General features: G+C 39.6%; 1 protein-coding gene across 5 annotated transcripts in view; it reads left to right on the top strand.

Moving 5' to 3' along the window:
• ARFGAP3 (ADP ribosylation factor GTPase activating protein 3) overlaps positions 1,514-20,702 on the top strand; it is a 33,588-nt gene continuing 14,399 nt past the window's right edge. For 2 of the 5 annotated variants that reach the window (XM_021392465.1, XM_021392484.1), the window contains exons 1-11: positions 3,725-3,776; positions 3,965-3,981; positions 4,865-4,984; positions 6,120-6,238; positions 7,198-7,270; positions 10,118-10,249; positions 12,150-12,233; positions 13,825-13,906; positions 14,300-14,359; positions 16,034-16,080; positions 17,941-18,086. In XM_021392465.1, coding sequence (XP_021248140.1) covers positions 3,740-3,776; positions 3,965-3,981; positions 4,865-4,984; positions 6,120-6,238; positions 7,198-7,270; positions 10,118-10,249; positions 12,150-12,233; positions 13,825-13,906; positions 14,300-14,359; positions 16,034-16,080; positions 17,941-18,086 — 917 coding nt within the window. In that variant the 5' untranslated portion in view covers positions 3,725-3,739. Of the gene's footprint in view, positions 1,704-3,724; positions 3,777-3,964; positions 3,982-4,864; positions 4,985-6,119; positions 6,239-7,197; positions 7,271-10,117; positions 10,250-12,149; positions 12,234-13,824; positions 13,907-14,299; positions 14,360-16,033; positions 16,081-17,940; positions 18,087-20,702 lie in introns of those variants that run through there. The other 3 variants (XM_021392474.1, XM_021392471.1, XM_021392486.1) reach the window with 3 other exon arrangements.

Genomic DNA, 20,702 nt, shown 5'->3' with positions numbered 1-20,702 from the left:
TCCTGGGTCTGTGCCAGACGGTTTAGTCTTCAGATTAACTTTGTTTTTCTGATATTGATTTTTCCACTTAGCTGGCAAGATAGGTACTATCTTGCCTTTTTTTCTTCTCTTTCCTTTTTCTTTTTTTCTTTCCTTTTCCATACTTATGGAGCTGATGTAATAGACTCTTTCGTGGAAATTTCTTGGCAACTCTTTCTCCCTAAGAGGCCAGCAGTTGTAGGCTAGGATGGCAGTCCTCATGCAGCCTGATGGGATTTGGCAAGCAAATTTGGAGAACGTGTGCAGGATGTATGGATACCTATGACTCACAGGCAACAAAACATGAACTTTGCTTGCAGTCACTACTCTTGTTAGTCATTGCTGATCCCACACGGCTGTGACGGGGGCGGTTGATTATATAGCACAATCAGTCCCACTGCCTGTGGCATACCCTTATACTGAACTAAGTCAGTCTAGGCAGGAGACTGCTGGCCTGCTGCCAGAAAATGTCCATACTCCAAAAATGAGTAAAAAGTCTGTGTGTTCAGCTGCCTGTCAGGACAACTGGTGCCTGAGTCCTGGTGATCAGTAATGACCCCAGCGGGCTGAAGTGCCTCTGTCTGGCAGTGCTGGGTGCCCAGGACAGGGGGCAGCAGGCAGCACGAGTCCCCTGGCCTCTGCTGGCCCCAAATCTGCCAGAAGATGTGGCAACGTACACTGTGTTGTGTGTCTGCAGCTGCAGTGGTAATGGGTTTCATCACCCTGGACGTTCTTTGCTGACCGGCCAGCAGAGTGGCTGTTAGCTTTACTGGAGAGGATGAACCTCTTGTCCTTGAGGCGCTGAGGTGGATGAAGGGTGAAGGCCAGTGCCTGAAGTTAGATTTCCATGTTAGGCTTGGAGGTGTACATTTTAGACCCTAGATAACTTATTTATGGCCCTGTTTTCAACAGGTTAGAGTAGCTACTCTGCAGGGGTCCCTTGAACCTAAACTATTAGGAAAGAAGATGTTAGGAAAATTTGTCCTAACCCTGTTTCATTTGTGGGTACCTGCGTAATCCTTCCTCTACGTGTGATAAGAGGGGAGGATGGGATACAGAGGCCCTAGGGGTCTCTGATGAATAACAGTGCTGAGATGCCAAATTTTGGCAGGAGCCCGGTTGTTCCTGGTTGCGTACTTCAATGTGAATGCCCAGCGGAAGCAAAGTGCTTGAAACCAACACACCGTGTCCACGAGTGGAAATCAGTCTGTTCACAGGTGTAACAACGTGCTTTATCACCTGTCCCACTTCACTTTTTTTTTTTTTCCAAAACCAGCAAGCGGGGCAGCTGTAGCTCTCCCACATCGTATCTCCTCACGCAGCTGACGACCGACCCCGCCCCGCGGCCGCCTCCCGCCGCCGTTCAGCCCGCGCGCGCTTCCCGACACCGGGCGCTGACGCGGCGCAGCGGCGCGTCCCCATGGCAACCGGCGCCCCCTCGCGCCACGCCGGCGGCTGCAAGCCGCGCCCCGCCGGGCCGCCCTGCGCGCGCGCTCGCTGCGTGGCCACCCGGCGGGAGGGGCGGGGCGTTCGGCGGCGGCGCGGCCCGGAGAGCGAAGCGGGCAGGGGTGGCGGCTCCGCTCGGCGACCCTCGAGCTTCTCCCCAGCCTGCCGCCATGTGCGAGCCCAGCAAACAGGACATCGGCGCCATCTTCAAGCGGCTCCGCTCCGTGCCCACCAACAAGGTGAGGGCGCCGGGACGCGGCGCGGCGGGGGCCGCGCTCCAGCGCTGTGACACGTCGCACTGCCGGGGGGCGGGGCGCGCGTCCCGGCGGGACTGGGCCGGACGGGGCGGCCGTCCGGAAACATGGCACGGCTGCGGCTCGCGCTGCCCGGCGGGGACCCGGCGCCCTCGGTGTCCGGAGCGGCCGGGAGGCAGCAGCGCGCCCCGAGATAGCGAGGGTGCAGCGGGTGTTTATCCATCAAACGGGCACGGTCGCTTCCTTGTGATAAACGTGGGCGTTTCGTTAGCAGCTCGGCCTCAGCCAGGGAGGACTTGGGGAGTTGCAGTGTAGTACCCGTGGTACTACGTGGGGCCGTGAGGGTGTCGGGACACGGAGCCTGCAGGGCTGCCCCTGGCCCGGCCGGGGCTCCTGTGCCGAGCACGCAGTGCTGGCAGCGGGGCTGTGCCTGCTTCCGCAGAGCGCGGAAGCTAAAGGAAAGGGACAGTCACAAGTTAGTTTCTAAAGCAAGGAAAGATCCCCGTTCCCTCTCTCATTCAAGCTCTGCCCTCGTGCTTTCCTGGTTCTGGCTCCTGAACTCGCCAGCTCCGTGCCCAAGAGATGCAGCGGTGTTGCGGCGCTCCCGTCGCGCTGTTGCTGCGCTGGAGCCACGCAGGCCCGCTGCTGCCTGTTGCGGCAGGGTGCACGGCTCGGTGCGGAGCGCGCTGCTCTGAGCCAGGGCTGTGGTGCCCGGGGCCGCCCAGGCGTGTCGGGCTCACCTGGCTGTCCTGCTGGTGCCGCGAAGGGATTCAGTACAGTGCTGGGAGAGCTGGACCGGGGCAACGTCTGCTCCCGTTCAGACCGGGTTTGCTTGAAAGCTCTCATTTGGGGGCGGCTCACAGTAACTCCGTGGTGGAGCCAGGAAAGAAAGAGCATGAGGAGCTTCAGTAGCTCGCATCTCACGGCTTTCCTATGCCCAGGTGGAAGAGCCTTCCTGAGCAAAAGGAGCTGTGGCTGCCAGCCCGCCCCCTCGAGTTTGACTGCATGCTCTTTGATCTTTTGTTCTGCTCTTAGTCTGCCCCTTTTGTAGGGCTTTCCTGCAGACCTGGGAAAGAAGCACTTTGGAATACTGGAAGAGTTTCCTCTTGAAAGTTTAGTAGGGTGCTTCAGCTGTGTTGCTCGTGTGCACAGTTTGGGAAGCGCAAGTGCTTTTCTTGCGGCCATGGGCCCCTGTCTGCCTGCTGCAGGCAGGTGTACGCTGCTGGGCGCTCTGCAAGGGTTCTGAGCACATGCTGGCCTGGGCAAGATGATTCTCACTTAAGTACATCTGCAGTTTAATTCAGAGATTATAGCATGTTTGAACTGGAATTTGAATAATAGTCTTGAAATTAGCCTACCTGTGTTTTGGACTCTGGTTTCTTCTACTTTGTGTGGTGTGAGAAATAGCTTTTCTGAGTTGTTGTGTTTTTATGCGCTGCATAATACAGAGCTGGCTTTAACAAACATGTTACAGTTATCACATAGGATGTATTCTATGCAGACAAAGTTGTTTTCAGTCGTGAAACTTCACAGTATGATTGGTTTAAATGTTTGCAGAGCTTGCCTGGTTAAAGGACTTGTCCTCGTGCTGTTGTATACAGCCTGTTGGTCTGGCACAAGTCTATCTCCCTGCACTAGGTGGCTTTTCATTCCCTTTGCTGGCTCTTTCCCGTCCCCTATTGAGGATAGCATCCATGTCACCTCTTGAAGGCCCAACTCAAGAATGTGAACTGGCTGCAAACCAAGTACGCACATTGCGGTGGTGGTTTGTTAGTTTTTCAGTGCTGTTATTACAGTGTGTTTTGTGTATGTGGTGGTCCCTTATGTCATTATTAAGACTTTCACGCTCCCCAAACAGCACCCTGATGCTGTTCTATTTGCAAATGTTCCTGTTCCCTGCCTTACCTTAGCATTGCTGGTGATGTGGCTGCGATGTGAGTTGGACCTACCTTTGCTCTGAGCCAGAACAGATTTGCAGTGTTGGTTTCCAGTAGCATCAACAAGCGTGATTATTATCCCTGATGCAAGAAAAGGGAGCATATCTGCATGCAGCGGTGGGTGAGTAAGAGCAGGTGCTGGCACACAGCTCACCTTTGCCCAGTGACAAACACCTCCTGCACAGCTCAGCGCTGGGGCCTTGCACAGCTGGCGCGTGCCGAGCCAGCCCTCCTGGAGTGCCAAAGCTAGCACTTCTGTAGGCCTTGTGTCTGTATGTTTCCATACTCAATGGCAGCGGGTACTGCAAGTTTGTTCACCACTGCAGGTAAGGGGTTTGTTAACTCCCACCTCTGTGCGAGCCGGATGCTGTATGATTCAATGGCTTCTTGCTGTGGGTTATCCCTAAATCTGTGTTTGTTTCAGTACAAACGTCTTGGTTATGGCTTTTACCTTAAGCGTTTGTTACTGAATCTGGACTGTCCTAAAATGACTGAAAACAAAATAGACAAAAATAATACAGGTGTATTTAAAAAACAACAGATTATTGAAGTGTATCCTTCTAACTGATTTTTATAATGACTTTGATACCTTAATTGTACTTCAGTCAGTACAGAAAACGCACTGTCTCAGATTTTAAAAGGGAGATAATTTCATAGGCTGGCTCTGAAGTCTCTTACATTATTTTCAGTTCTTCTTACAATTTATATGGTGGGAAGCACTTCGGAAATTGAGACAGCTCAGCACCATGAGTGTGAGTTAAGTACACTCCTTTGTCAGTTAACTTACTGAAACGTACGTTTCTGTCTGTTGCATAACATGATGGAACTGTCAGTTCTTAAAGAAGTTAGGTGTTATTCCTACTTAGATTACAATCCCTCAAGATAGGGCTTTATCTCTGTGAGTCATTTTCACGAGCGTTTGGTAAAGAGGTGATGGAAACCTAGGCCAGTGCAGGCAGTGAACTGTACTGCTCTGTGACAGGCACCTTCCAAGGTAATGCAGTCAACTTTTTAAAGACACTAAGGTTAGGAAGAGCTTATAATTAATTGTACTGAGGAATCCCTAGGGATGTCTCCAACTGGACTTTTCTAACCATGGGATTATTTTGTAACTATTTGCTGATACTTAGGATTCTCTTTTCCCATTTCTGCTCTGAAGATTTTCTGTCCAACTCACTGCTCAGGGTCTGCTTTGCTCTCTTGAGATAGAAGCAGGACCAGGGCTGTTGTGCTAGCTTTGTTCTCCAAGAGAAACCGCTTGTAATTCAGTCGTCTCCCTCCTTTTGCCCTGGGAAGGAACAGCTTGAAAACAGTCGATTTAAAATGAAGGTGAGGCTAGCTTTTTTTTTTTTTAAGGAACTCATTCTTCTTTTTTTTTTTCCCAACTTCCTGTATATCATTCTTCGTCCTATGCTTTCTTCAGGGACTCTAACTCCTCCTTTTGTCACTCATTTTCTGTAGCTTTTCTCTTTTCTTCTTTCTGCTTATGTCAGTGAATGACCCCATTTCCACATGCAGTTGTGGGATACATATATGCTTCCTGCACTCCTTTCTTTCCTGTAGTTTGGCAGGGTATGTAAGAAAAATGCTCTATTTAGTCACATTAATGGAGTTCCTAGCAGGAAGAGTTTTTTTTTTTTTCCCCTCGCCTTGGTGTTGACGGATAAGGTTGCAAATTGAAACTCTGTCAGTTTAGGTGAAAAAGCTTGCCCCTGTGGAGTTCATTTCTTAATAGATGCTGCTGAGGATGCCTGGTAGGTGGGCACTTTGACTGTGGAATTACTCTTTTGCAGCCTTTATAAATCCCATTGAAAAAGCATTGATCAACTAATGAAGTGTTTTCATACAGGAAGAGATGTATTAATGTAACATTGAGTAGGAATAGCTGTTTCTGTTTAAATTTGTATTCTTCCTTGCATTTGAAAGTTGATTCATACCAGATATTGTTTTTTTTGTTCTCTCTTTCCTTGACCAAAGAGGCGCAGATGTCAGAATTACCAAAGTGGGACTTGAGGGCTGTGGTCTGTATACTTACAAAGTACGTGAGGTATAGAGGCAGAAACCTCTTGTAGCTTTGGCTGAATGTTAGGAATCTAATGTGGTGGCAGAGGGTAAGAAAGTCTTAGTTTTGGCTATGATGTAATTTTGGACACGTCAGCTATTTAACCAGTCTTGTTGTGGACAGCCAAATGGTTGGTTCAGCAACACGCAAGTAATACGTAATATAAATGAGCGCATTTGGCAGAGTCTTAGGCTAAGGGGTATGCAGAGTGGATGCCTTCTTCAAGCTCAGGCAGATTGTGCAGCTTCTCTTTATAAAGTTAGGGTTATATGAAGTTGTGCTGACACATGCGTTAATGATGAGTGAAGTTCTGATCACTGCAAGGGTGTTAAAATGACCCATAGTACAACTGTAAGAAGAGGTTATGTGTAAGTCAAGTTAATGATCTTTGTTTTCTTTAAGGTATGTTTTGACTGTGGATCGAAAAACCCTAGCTGGGCAAGCGTAACATACGGAGTGTTTCTTTGTATTGATTGTTCAGGGACCCATCGATCGCTTGGTGTGCACTTAAGTTTCATTCGGTAAGTAGTTGGTGTGTTTTTACGACAGCAATAGTAAGATTTTTACTGCAACTTTTAATGGTTTTTTTTGGTTTGTTTGGATGCCTGATCAAAGAGAGAAGTCCATTCTTTCCTTCTACTTCAAACGTTTTTAATGTTTGTATTGGCTTTGATTTATCTGATGGCTACTTGGGAATTAGGTAAATAGGAAGGGTTCAGTAGAACTTGTGCCGTGCACCCTATCCCATCACCTGCTTATTGTGTTAGTAGCGTACCTTTGTTGGCAGGCTTGTTTCTGCACTGAAGATGATGAAAACAAAGGAGGGAGTAAGCATTTTGAAGTTTTATCATTTTTTTCCAAATCAAGACTGAGGCGAATAGCACTTTATTATCTTCAGCAGTGTGACAGTGTATTGATGGTAATGCTGATCTGATGCCCTTGCAAACCGGTTAAGAGACCTGTGTAGTGTTTTTGCCTGTTTTGCTTCCTGAAGTAGTTCATTATCTTGCCATAGTGCTAGTACCGGGGGTAGGGAGAGGGAGGTTTTGTGTAAAGTGCTACCCCCTTTGGGGGCTCAGTTGTTGCTGTTTTACTGAGATTCTCATATTTCAGGTGAGTACCCTCAGTTACATCTGACAGGCATTTTTGGCCTAGTAGTGAAATATTTGAAATGGGAGGTACTGTTTGAAGTGTGAGAGAGCAGTGCATTTGACAGTGGATTGCAGATAAAAGCAGACGTTTTCCATCAACTAAAGTCAATATTCTTCCTCTGTTGCTTTGACACTGTATACGTGAGTGTTGCAAAAGGTCTTTCAAGAATCCATTCCTGATGACTATAGTACAATAATGATTGGAATTCTTCTCATAGTCACTGCTTTGCACTTCCCCAAAAAAATTAGCATGAGAGACTCTTTACACAGAAAAAGGTAGATTTTAAATGACTGTGGAGAAAACACTAAACATGTTTCCCTCTCTTTAGATCTACAGAACTGGATTCCAATTGGTCTTGGTTTCAACTGAGATGCATGCAAGTTGGAGGAAATGCAAATGCTGTATGTACTATTGAGTTCTTATCCTGCGCATTGAAGCTTGTTAGGCTTGGAAACTGTTGTCAATACATTGTCAATACATCTAATTTAACAGTGAAACATTGATAACTGCTGAAAGATGGCTTTCCATCTGCTTGTAAACCTAGTTAACAAATGTTTTCCTGTGGCTGTATTTCCCTACGGGTCTTATGATGATGCCATGCCAGGGACCATATCAATGTCAAAAGTCTCTTAGAAGTCAAGGTACTGACTTATAATACTATTATAAGACTTAGGTACACTTGAAATCAAGATAAGACACACGACACTGTCAGAGAGGAAGTAGCAGTGTTTTTGTTTTGGCCAGTTCATATTGGCTTTTACTTTTGGTTTCATTTTTTATGTACTTAGAAATAAGTTTATTCCACAATGTTTTGTAAATTCAAGCTGTGCCAACTGCTGCATTTTTCTCAAAAAGGGGATATTTTCCTTTGTCAGCTCTTCCAGAATCTTGCCTCTTTTTCCATGTATTTTCAAAGATCATCTGCCCGATAACTGAGTTCTCTGAGTTGGCCCACTCAGTGTGGAAACCTGTAACTTTCATAAGAAATTTCTATTTCTTCCAATTCCCAGAGAGCTTACCTGTCATCTTTCTTCTTCTTCTTCTTTTTTTTTTTTTTAAGAAATTTCAGCTGCTTTAGTTTGTGTTCCCTCTCACCCAAACTTGCTTTCTGTAGTTTTTTTCTTAGCAGTATTGAGCTTTATGAAACTGCTTTCCTCAAGCCTTGTCACTTTGGTATTCTGCTATTTTTTTCTAGTTGTTTCTATTTCCATGCAGAGAATGGTGAATTGAGGATAATTATTTATCTTCCACTTCTGTATTTTCTGGTCAAACGTTTTTCTTTGAGTTTGGTACTTGACGAATCACTGTCTCTGGTGTGCAGATCTGAACAGCTGTGTAACTTTCTCAGAAATAAAGTGATGTTTTCACCCCCTTTTTCTATCTCTCTCCTTTCTTAAGTTACACTTTTTTTTTTTAATACTGCAGTTAGATGTATTTAATTGTCAATTTTCTTTTACACCACCTAGTACATAAACAAAAGAGGGAGATTCTATGTGGAAAATATTTTCCTTTTTTTAGCCAAAGGTTTTAAGGCAGTTGGAAGGAAGAGACAGCAAAGTTTGAAACACACTGCAGTTAATTTCAGAAAGCATATTCCCAGAGGATTAGCAGTAAACGTTATTTTAGGTACTTTTTTTCATTCTGCTTGGATGTCACAGTTTCCTATCATGCATTATACCAAGAGGTCAAATATAAGCATGCTCACCCCTTATATACCTCAAATTCATAATGACATGTTTTAGATTACCTGACAAATGAAGACAAATGGCTGAAAATTTAAAGACCAGTTTAGAAAACTACCTAAACATTTTAAAAGCTGACATTTTCCCTTTAATTGCGTTAAAAACAGTTTCTTTTTTGTTCCAATTAAGTCAAATTCTATTTTTTACTAGCTATTGCTTAGAAATACTGTCAGATTAACATTTTCTATTTATATTTTATATTTTCCTGGTGACACTGAATCTTGGATAACAGCAGTTGTGAGCTTCCTAGCTGTTTCCTAGCTATCTCTGAGATTGCTAGGAAATGGGATGCTGCAAGTTCCTTTTGTCTTCAGAATAAATATCTACAGTGATAGCAATTGAGGCCTACAAAGAAAAGCTCTGAATGTCAACTTCATAAGCGTATATATGTTTTTATGCAAAAATACACAATTTTTGTGGCAGGGTGACATTTACAACTGTTTTTATTGTAGTTAGAGAAGTTGGCTGGCTTAATTTTTTACAGAGTGTGGTATTTGTGTACTAGATTTACATTTGACATTATAACCTTCAGTTATCTGGATTTGCTGACCCTATCAGAAACTTATTTACTGTGTTTTACTGTAATGATCTGATATCTTCTTTTGTGCAAGAGCATATGATGTAATTTGCTAGTTAGTTCTAGGTACTAAAAAAAAAAATGCCTAGCTCTTCCATGTTTTGATCTTTCAAACAAAATTTGAATTTGTATGTAAATATGCACATAAAAAGAGTGTGTATATATATGTACATACACACATTTATTTATTTATTTATTTATTTTTAAGGAAGACCATTTCTATATATTCATTTTGATGCTCTTGAATCTTAGAATTACAGAATGACTTGGTTTGGAAGGGATCTGTAGTTCATCTAGTTCCAGCCCCCCGCCATCAGCTGGGCTGCCACCCACCAGCTCAGGCTGCCCAGGGCCCCATCCAACCTGGCCTTGAGCACCTCCAGGGACGGGGCATCCACAGCTTCTCTGGGCAGCCTGTGCCAGTGCCTCACCGCCCTCTGAGTGAAGAATTTCCTCCTGACATCTAACCTAAATGTCCCCTTTTAGTTTAAAGCCAGTCCCCCTTGTCCTATCACTATCTGTCTGTGTAAATAGTCTGTTGAACATACGTTGTCCTCCCTAGCATGCTTGAAATGAAGCCAAGCAATGCCTTTTAGAGTATCAGAAACATCTTTTGAAGCACAGCTGTTGGCAGTCAGTTACCTCTTCCTTTCTCCACTTGTTAGATTCAGAACTAGGAATCATTGTATCTGATTGGAATTGTGTATACTTTAAAATGTCCTACTAATGTATTTGTTATTTTGTTGTTGTTGATGTGTCTCTATGTTGCTATAATGGAGTTTTCTTCTTATTTTGGTGATTTACATAGACTTGATAATTTAGAAGATTTAGATACAGGAACAGAGTATTTTGCTGCATTGCAGTGTATATTAAGTGGCATGTGTTTTGATATTTGTTTCTCATAGCATTTTATATGTTCTGCTTCGTAGTCTGCTTTTTTCCATCAACATGGATGCACAACAAATGACACTAATGCAAAGTATAACAGTCGAGCTGCTCAGCTTTACAAGGAGAAGATTAAATCTCTTGCAACACAAGCAACAAGAAAGCATGGTACTGATGTGAGTAATGTGTGTCCTTTATCATTTAGATTTCTGAAACATTTCCCATTCCTTAACCACTAAAGTCATTTTAAGTTTCTAACGAACAGTGTGAAAGATGATTATTTTGGACCTACTGCCACACATTGTTGTGAAGAGGCAAGAAGTGGAGTAAGCAATTTGCAGCAGATATTGAGAGTAGAGCTCAACCTGATATTTCAGGATCACTTCTGGGTTGCTCAGAACATTAATTGTATCATTTGCAGTAAGTTAGAAGAATTGTAAGCAGAAACTTCAGGTATTCTTCAAAATGGAAACTACTCTGTTTCACCGATGTACTGCAAAATTCTATTTGTGCTATCGCACAATAAAAATGCCAGCACTTCTCCATCTATTATATATTGTGATTATTTTTGCTTTTCTGGAATTGAGAATGTACAGCATTGTAAAAACATAAAAGTGCCAGTAGCTATCTATAAAATATTTGTGATTTTCACAGGGTTTTGATTTGAATAGGTACATTTTCTACAAAAATTATATATGAAAAATTAGCAAATCACATGTCTTGAACGTACTGTTCTGTTAAAAGCACTGATGCAGTTCAGGCATGCTGTCAAAGCCTTGAAGTTAGATTGCTGACAGGAAGAAGCTGTTAATGAACTATGCAGTATATGAGTTTGCTGAGGTATTAAGTAAGATTGACAGCAGTTCTGTTTTGCATATGCAGAATGAACACTTTGATTATTTAATTCAAGTCCATGACTAACTCATTTGAAATTGATCAGATGAGTGGGAATTTAAAAAAAAAAAAAAAAAAGAAAAGAGAGAAAACAGAAAACACGACAGAGTTTTCTTGCTTTTTTTCTTCTAGTCTATACGTAATACAGCATGAAATTTAGCGAGTCATACTAATTCTGTGTTATGGATATTATATTTAACATGGTTCACATCACTAACTTCTGAGATTTTTTTTTTACTTAATAGCTTTAGATATAAAACAAGTTTAAGTAAATTTAACATACTGTTTGTGTTTAAATTGGTGCTAAGTTCCCCAGATGACACTGTGAAGAGCTGTGGTAATCTTCAGTTACATATTTCATCAAAAAAATTGTTATTAATCATTTATTTCTTATGTAAAAAAAAAATAGTAAATATATTTCTGAACATACTGCAAGCTTAAGTGATTATGTACTATCTGTGTTGTTGAAGTGCATCATTCAGTAATTAGTACCAGTCCCATTGAAAAAAAATTATTCTCCAATTTACTGATACAGTTGATTATTCAATGATGAGGTAAGCTTGTTGCATATTTAGTAACCTTTTTGAAAGTGGACGCTATTTTCAGTATGATGTCTTTTGCGTGTATTAGAAAGAACCTTTTAAACTTGGACTGTAGATCACAAGTTAAAATATTGTCCTGCAGGGTTCCAAGAATGACCTGAGGCACTTATGGCTCTGCAGCCCTCCCTGAGAACTGTTAGCATCTTGCAAAAGTTTTCTGCAGGTGTAGTAGAGGTTTTGGAACTCTTAGACCAAGTGGGACCATTCGTCAGAGTACCAGAACATGGTATTTTCTTAGTGTTTTTTTAATTCTTATATGAGAATATGAAAAAACATGATTCTAAACCTCTGGTGATATTAAGTATTGATAGTATTACTGCAACAGAGCTTATACTGTGTATTTTGTTAGGAAGGAAATTGTTATGGGGAAGGAAGATACCACAGACGTGGAATCAAAACAAGGAATGTCACATATTCAAATAAACGTGTGGAAAAGAAAATCACTAAATTTTTAACCCAATAAAAAAGTAGTTTTAAGATAAGTGCACTTTTTAAGAATACCTTCATGGAATTGTCCTGTAAAATTAATAATGTCCTTCTCTTCTTTCTTTACCGTGATCCTCTCTCAAAACACTTGTAGCTGTGGACAGATGGATGTGGAATGCCACCTGTGTCACCTCAACACAAAGAAGAGGACTTTTTTGCATCCCATGCTTCTTCCAAGGTATAGGTTGACTCTGCTTAATTCTTGTTTGCTTTCTGAACATTTAGGATAATTGTGTGTTCAGCCGTTGCAACAATATTGAATGTTCTGACAGTAGTGTTCACAGACGTTTGCGGTCTGTGAACACCTAAAACTCAAATATCATCACGAGGTACATTTTGGTATAGAGAAGAATTCAAAGAACTTGAGTATATATCATACTAGCCATTGTTGTGAGTACTCTTCACCACTTCAAAAACATTAATTCCCCTGTCATAATTTGTGGTCTTGCATGTACATCATCAGCAAATAATAAAAACTTATGCAAGTTGCTCATATCTGCACCTGGGTAAAGATCATGGTAAAAAATAGCATCACTTTATTGACTTTTTAATGTATCTGGGATGCCCAAGGATGGAAAGACCTGTAATTTAAATGAATAATGAAATGGTAAAAACAAAACAAAACAAACTTGTGACATTTTAAAAGATAACTTCTTTGTTTTTTAATATTTCAGAAGTGGTACATTTTGAGGGGAAATTCAGCCTTTTTGCTATCCATCTGTTTTATTTTAGGAACTTCTACTACATGCTGTATTACCCATAAATGCTTATTGCAAAGACAGAAATAAATAAGTTTTTAAATAAGAGTTTTCACCAGAAGATGATCTGTTCTGATAGCAGAAAAATAATTAGAGTATTTCTGTTTCCAGAAGCAACATGAAAGAACACTTCCAAGAACATAGGAAAAGTACAAACTGAAGCAAGCCAGGGAGAAAGAATTAAGCAGAGAAGTGTTGTAAATATTTTTAGGCTGAGAACAAGAAGTAGGAACTTGATAGAAACCTTCTTGAGAGAATTTATGTGTAGGGTACAGTAAATTTTCAGAACAGAATTTTTGGATAGCTGCAAATATAGGAGACCAGGGACAATTAGTCTGTGTGCCTCAGGGAGAGAGATTCCTTGAGTATGGTATTTTGAGAGGGGAATGTCAGGCAGCTTTGAGGTTGAGGTTTTAAAGAAGAGTAAGCACGAACTGGCACAGGGCTTGTAGGGGGGGAAAAAAGAGGTAATATTAAGCAGGTATTATTGTGTCCAGGCCACAGACTTGCCTCATGAGAAGGATGTGTCAGAGCAAAGCAGAAGGACTCATCAAAGACTTTGGAGTACTGCTTGCAATCAAAAAATAGGTGTTAGAAAATGATAAATATGAGAGCTTAGTGCAGGGAGAAGGGTTGGTTATTATGTGTAAATAAATAATTCAGCTCTCCTGTACTGTATAAATGTTAAGAGTAAAAAAAAAAAAATAAAAATGAATAGCTAGCATACAGTGAAGAAATCTGGAACACAATTAAAATGCAAATAATTGTTTTGGATGGCAAACACTGAAGTTTCTGAGAGGTGGATACAGATGCTCAGCAGAGCTTTTGAAAACAGCTCGCTTTTTAATAAAGGTAGGCATTTCTTTTTATAGGTTTTAAAACTAGAAGCTATAGTCAGAAGAATTCAATATTAACTCATCAGTGGTCTTTGAGCACAGTGCTCATACGTATTTGATGGATTCCATTTTGTGTGCCCTTCTGATTTTTTTTTAATTTTATTTCAACATGAAGAATACAGAATGGGTATTATCAGAGCCCGAACCAGTTCCTCTACAACCGAAAGCTCCAGAAAATGTTCCAGAATGCTATGAAGGTATATGACTGGTTCTTTGTTAACAAAACCTGCGTTTTCTGATAAGCCTCTTTGTTTAGGCTTTCGTTACCCTACTTCAGTAGTTAAATAATCTAACCTTGCTAAACTTCAGGATTTGGGGAAGGAATGAGTTTCTAGAAGGATTGTGCTAGAATGTGTGGTATTGCATGTTCCTTTAATAATGCTTAGTAGAAATCCAAATTAAAGTCTGGTTCAGAAGATTTCAGATGAATCTTTCAGTGCCTGTTAGTAACTGGTAAAGCTGTAACAGAAATAACGCGTTATGGTATCTATACCAAAAAGTACTCTGAGGACAGTGCGTTGTGTTTTGGTATTTAAATACTCTAATGAGCCTTCTGCTATTCTTACCCTTGCTATGCATTATATTTTCAGGTGGACCAGAACATGGACCAAGTGTTGATTGCCTTAGTACATCACCGAAAGCCACATTAGGTAATAAGCATAAACAGAAGGCGGCAACCAGTGTAGTGTACCTCTATATGTGTTCTTACTCAGAATGTGTGACTGGGAAGGGATGTGGAATTCTTACTGTAGTATTCTGTGCATGAGTTAATTTGAAACATCAATTTGTTTTACGACTTCTTCTTTTAAACAGTGTATCCCATTAAAGAAATCAGTTTTAGTCCATTGTGTTCTGGTTTTATCTATGCTATCCTAGTTAACTTGAAGAGTTTAAATGCTACAGATATTGCACCTAATAATGGTGACCAGTAATGCTTTACACCTTTAGCCTTCTTCAAGGACTGCATCTATGCACAAGTGGATAACTGTGCTGTGAGTAATGGCCTGCTTTTTTTTTTTTAAGCAAGCACTTTGCATAAAGCAAGACTACATCTTGCAGATCTCTCTTTCTAGCTAGATATAGATTTGCTCCCTTTTCAGAAAACGAAACATAAAAAATTAGGAAAAATCTTGTGTTTGTAATGCAAAATCTTCAGTATCTAGAATTTTAGTTTACGTAACAGTGAGGAATGTATCTCTGTGTGCAAGTTAAGAAGTTGAGGAAAATAGAATTAAATACATAGGGTGGTGTATCATTTTGAGGATCACCCTGCAGGAGCAGGAGTATTGATTTTTTTCAGCAGCGCAGTGTTTGTAAAGAAGTGGTAGCTTGATCTAGCTTACTGCTTCAAGATGGCATGATCTTCATTGCTTTTTGTATTCACTTTTTTTTTTTTGAGATGGAGACTAGAGGATAGGAGAAACAGTCATCCTCATGTGTTACCTGTTCTTTCTCATTTTTATCTATAACATGTGGTCTCATAAAACAAGTGCTTTTCTTACTTGTTTTGGATGTGACAAGTTCTGTCTTACATGAAGAATCTGTGTTCTGTGTATGCTTCTTCAGTCTGTTTCCAACTAAATTTCAGCTCAAAAGAGTTTTATGTATGAGCATTTAGTAGGAGTTGTTTGAAAACTGTAGTTAATTCAACTGTGGGCTCATTAAAATACCAAGATCAGCAGTTGCATCAGACTTCACGAAGAGCAGAATGTAGATTCATTCATTTTGTATGTTTCAAAGTTTAATACAAAGCAATAAGACTGGAACTTGCAAACTTTGTGTGTAAATGTAGACTCCTGATGATGTATTTAGGCAATTGAGCAAAATTGTCAGTTCCGTGGTAGAGTACGTGGTCACCTCTGGTGATGTTTGCGATTTTGTTGGTATGTTTATGATGATACTGATTTATTTTATCTTTATGATTGGTTGTTTTAAACATGGACAGTGCCTTTCTCTCTGCTAAACAATTTGTCCTGAAGTGGTTTGGGATCAGGTAGACCTCTAGTATGATTCAGAATGGCAAGTCTGTGTACTATTAGGTATCCACTCAGGTTTTCACTGAGCCATAATTTTATTCCTGTTAAGAATAGGCAAGAGGTACCATGTCCTCAATCAGAGGCTCTTTTTCACATTATCTTGATAATAGTTACTGCTCTGTTCACTGTAATTCAGTTTAGTTTCTGAATCTCTTCATGAAGTAACTATAATACTTTATGACAGTAAATTCAAAAATATATTTTGAGGCTGAAATTGCAGAAATTATCTTTTGCAGTTCTGAAATTAATAAAAATATATGTAAAGTAATGTACATTTCATCCTTGCAGAGAACACCTCCTTCATAAAAAAGAAGCCGAATCAAGTTAAGAAAGGGGTAAGTCTATATGATTAACATAATTTTTTTTTCCTCTGTATTACAGATCTATGGAAATAGTAAATTGCAATTTGGAAGTGTATTATGTGAGCTAATACTGAACAGTACATATATTGGTAACAATTCTGGAACTAAAATGCAGTAGAAAACCTGTTTACATCAAAACAGCTAATGATCCATTTCAAAATGAATAGGTCCCTTCCAACTCAAATGATTTTGTGATTGTTAAGATGAATTTGTCTAACAGATTACTGTTATTCTGTGGTGGAGTACCTAAGATGTGTGGGTTGTTTTCTGATCTCAGATAAATTCTAAGTGTGTTTGCAGTGCAGCTTACTACACTGTCTAGACTCACACCTGCTGTCTTTTAAAAAATGAGCAAAATAAAAACGTCAAAGCCTGTATTGATACATAGCCTTCACAACCATTGTGCCTGCAACTTCAGCCCTCCATAACCTGCCCTGTAACCTTCCTTCTTTCTTGGCAGATATGTTGATACTGGATTGTTAGACTTCTTCAGTCTTTCAGCTATGTTAGTTAACATTTGAGATCTTTTCGTAGCAAATCTTGAAAACAGAGGCATTTTCAGTAGCTCTTTTTTGCTTCTGGATTGGATCCCAACGCTTTCTTAGGTATCTGGTCTTTGTAGAGAAGACATGCGGACTTGTGCATCTCAGAGTGATTGTTCAGGGAACTGAAAACTGAGTGAGATATTTGAGAGTTGACTCAATGTATTCAGGAAAAGCTAGATTTTGGAAGTGTAGCTTATAAGTCCCAAGAAAATAGCCCTAATATTAGGCTACGAGGATGACATGTAACAGGGAGTCACTTCATTTAGGTCTGGCTAACGTGTGGAAAAGACTTCCATTGGAGCAAACAATTAAATAGATTGAAACATACTGTTCATTGCTCCCACTAGAGGGCCTCAGTGTGCAAGAGGAATTTCACATTTATTCCAAGTGGCTGACGCAGGTATTTTCTCTTACAGTTAAAAGAACATAACTGGGTTCACAGATGCACATACATTGTCAGAGCCTAAAACTGTACAATTCTGTGTGTACATAGGTCAGAGCTCTTAGATGAAGACTTCAAAGTGCTAGCAGGTTAAGATAAGTATATTGGGAAAATTCATATTGCTGTAGTGTTTCAGATAAAGAATTAAACACGTGAGAGACTGAGAACTGCAGTTTGAGTGTTTTGCTGTTTCTGAATCTGCGTCGTTTTGTCTATTCATATTTGTAGTAGTCAGTGTTTTTTAAAAAACTGATAATGAAAGGATTTGCATTCATGTTTTGAAGTAATGAGCTGGAAATAGATTTATTTTGAAAGAACCAGTGCAAAACTGTAACCTCTTAACCGACATGTTTATCTTAAAAAAAACAAACAAAAAAACACACACACACAAAAAAACCCCAAACCTCAAAACTTATTATGCTTTGTGATATGCAGAGACTAATTGTGCATTTATGAATTTTGCCTACACTTACATACAGAACTTGTGTATTCCTATCTTACGGTAAATGGTTAAATACCTGTATACATATTTATTAAAAATGTAAATAAATCAAGCCTTACTATTAAGATAACATGCTAATACTGGCCAATGAGAACTATTTCAAAAATCTTAATCACTTCTGTAACTTCTGTAATTATGAATTAAGTGAATGAGCATCAAATGGTTCAATTGCAACAAAGTTAATTATATTATTGTTATGCAGCATAATCATTATTGAAGTTGCACTGCGTACTCCGTAACAGAGTTATAGTATTTGCTGTTGATTTCAAAATTGATTCTTTGGTATTCTCAGTTGCTATCTTGGGCCTTTTTCTTTTTCTTTTTTTTTATTTTAATGGATCAAGCTTGGCGCCAAAAAAGGCGGTTTGGGGGCACAAAAAGTCAGCAGCCAAAGCTTTAATGAGATTGAAAAACAAGCACAAGCTGTAGATAGAATGAAGGAACAAGAGGATCTTCATAGCAGTAAGAAAACAGAGATGGAAGAGCCACTGTAAGTATGAGTTGTATTCACAATGGTAAAACATGATGCCTGATTTCTTAATGAATTAATGAATTGTCAGCATTTTAAATGCTACCAAAGACTAGCTTATGCAAATAAAACTTCATTTCTCAATTTAAGAAAAATCCCCAAATGTGGGTGGAATGGTTCAAAAAGTAGTTGTTCCATTGCCTGTATTACCAAAGAAGACTTTTGCTTCTTGAACATTCTTTATTCAATATTAGTTATGTAGTTAATTTTGGTTTGGTATAATGAACTATATAAACATTGTAACAGACTCACTGACTGCTTAGGAATCATGCAGGTACTTGGTATTATTTGTGTATGTATTGGGTAAGGGTTTCTCTGTTGGAAGCAGGGGGTTGGTTAAGTATGGCTAGAATTGCCTGCTTAAGTTGCAGCTGTTTTATACGGAAGCTGCCTTCATTTTCACGAAAACTTGTTTTTTTTGTCAGAGACCTCAACTCTGTTAGTCCATCCTTAGTAAATAGGCTGCAGCTCTTTATTCTTAGCATAAGAATATTCTTAGCTCATAAGAGCTAGGATGCATCATTTTAATAAACTATTGAGGAATTTTCTGAATATAAATGTAATTACAAAATTAGAAGATCACTTGGAATTCATGATACCAAGCTCTTTGACCTATAAACTGCTTCATGCTATTTTTGCATACTTGTTACGTGGCCTCTGCAGAAATCAATGTTTTGTATGCGTCAAAAGTATTAATTGTAAGGGGATCATTCATTTTTTCCAAGTATTCTTACTGCAAAAATCACATTTCTCACTGATTGACAAAAATTACCAGTAAACTGAATTGGAGGAACATGCTGCTAAATAAAAAAGAAAAATGATTCTTCATTTATTAGTTGTTAGTATTCTTTAATTATAACCTCTTTAATGATATTATTCAGTTTGGAAGAAATTCACAGTAGTGATTCTGTTTTTGTCTCAGAAACATTTGTCAGTACACAGTCTGTATAGGTTCACTGCAATGTTTCTGGAGTGGTTAGGACCCTACAAAAATGTCTGTAAACGTGAGGGATGCACGTAGACTTGGGTTTATATATCCAATATCTGTAGAGACAAGGTAACTTTCCCTAGAGGTTAACTTTTTGGGTTTTTAACTGTAGATAAGCAGTGTATATCAAAATTTAAAAAAAATGAATACTTTTAAAGTCGCACGTGCCTCCAGCTAATTTATTAAAATCTAGAGTAATGAACTTAAGTAATTTAATTAATAGTGACTTTGTTACATGTTTGGAAATTACCTTTTTAAGTGCTTCCTTTTTAGAAAGAGACCTAAGATTGAACTTAAAATGTAATTTTATAATTGGTACAGTTTCTGCATTTTCTGCTGTGCAGTGACAAAATAATAGATTACTAGAGTTACTATAAAACTAATAGGTATAATGGTGTTTTTTTAATCTGAAGAAAATAAGAGGCTTTTTATGTTCATTAAATAGATTTCATAAAGCAGGCTATCTTTTTACTTAAGTGAAATGCTGAGTAGATTCCCTTCAGTAGCAGTTTTAAGCTGAACTTCAGAAAACACGTTCCATTTTCTCTATAAGAGTTGGTGCTAAAGAGTAAGGATTTAAAACTTCCGAGTATATTCTGTAGTTTGATAAATTTTTCTGATTTTACTGATTTCAAAAATCATTCAACAGATGACTGGCATTTATTGTTGTCAGCATTGGAACGTAAGACATAATTAATTTTTAGTTCTGAACTAAAGCCTTCTGAAGGACTAGTCAAAGGATATCCAGTCATCACAAGTTCACGTACACAGCCTCTTGTCTTGCAGTAGGCTGCACTGACCAGCAAGGTATGAGCTTTGGCAGGGGCATCTTGTACTCCTGTTTAAAGTTCAGTAAGGACACATGGGGCCAGATGAAGAGCAAGACCAGAGGAGTCCATTTCAGTAATCAAATGGCTTTTCATTCCTACTTCTGTACAAAATGGATGGAAAGTTAGATACTTCCCGTCTAGTTACAGGAGGAATTATCTACAAGTAACATGTAATTTTCATTTACTTTTCTTCTGATGGTGTTCACTTGTACTTTTTGACAGACACAACCTATAAATAAGATATTGTTGTGTTTCTCATTAAACTTACTCTATCTCCTACATTGATACTGGTGGGAAATAATTATTAATACTGTTTTGAGCTTTAGAAAGGCTCATGGCATCTCAGAGCACTTACGGTATTTGAATTACAAGGATGTTTCAGGAGACAAAATGTGTTGCTTGCTGAGCAGTAAGTAAGTTTTGGGTGCTCCAAAGATTCCATAATAGGGAATATATTTGATGTTGTAGCTGCGAAGGTTCTCTTCCCCTCTTCTGAGACACTTTTTTGGGGACAGAGAAGAGGAGCATCAATAGAGGGGAAATGTAGTCCACCTCTACTAAATGTCCCTCAAATGTATATAACAAGTGTTAAAACCATTAGGAGCATGTAGGAAGATACAGCAGGGCCAAGGAGTGCACTGTGGGGAACGCATTACTAGTTCGTATTGTGGGTACTGCAGTACTGTAATATGTCAGAGTTGGGTAATTTTGATAATTATTTAGTAGCAGATTCAACTGTGGCAGTGGTTGACTTGATGG

Source organism: Numida meleagris, chromosome 1 (genome assembly GCF_002078875.1).
Source record: "Numida meleagris isolate 19003 breed g44 Domestic line chromosome 1, NumMel1.0, whole genome shotgun sequence".
Lineage (NCBI taxonomy): Eukaryota > Metazoa > Chordata > Aves > Galliformes > Numididae > Numida > Numida meleagris.
Note: the sequence above shows the minus strand (reverse complement) of the source record. Positions and strands in the feature narration are given on the sequence as shown.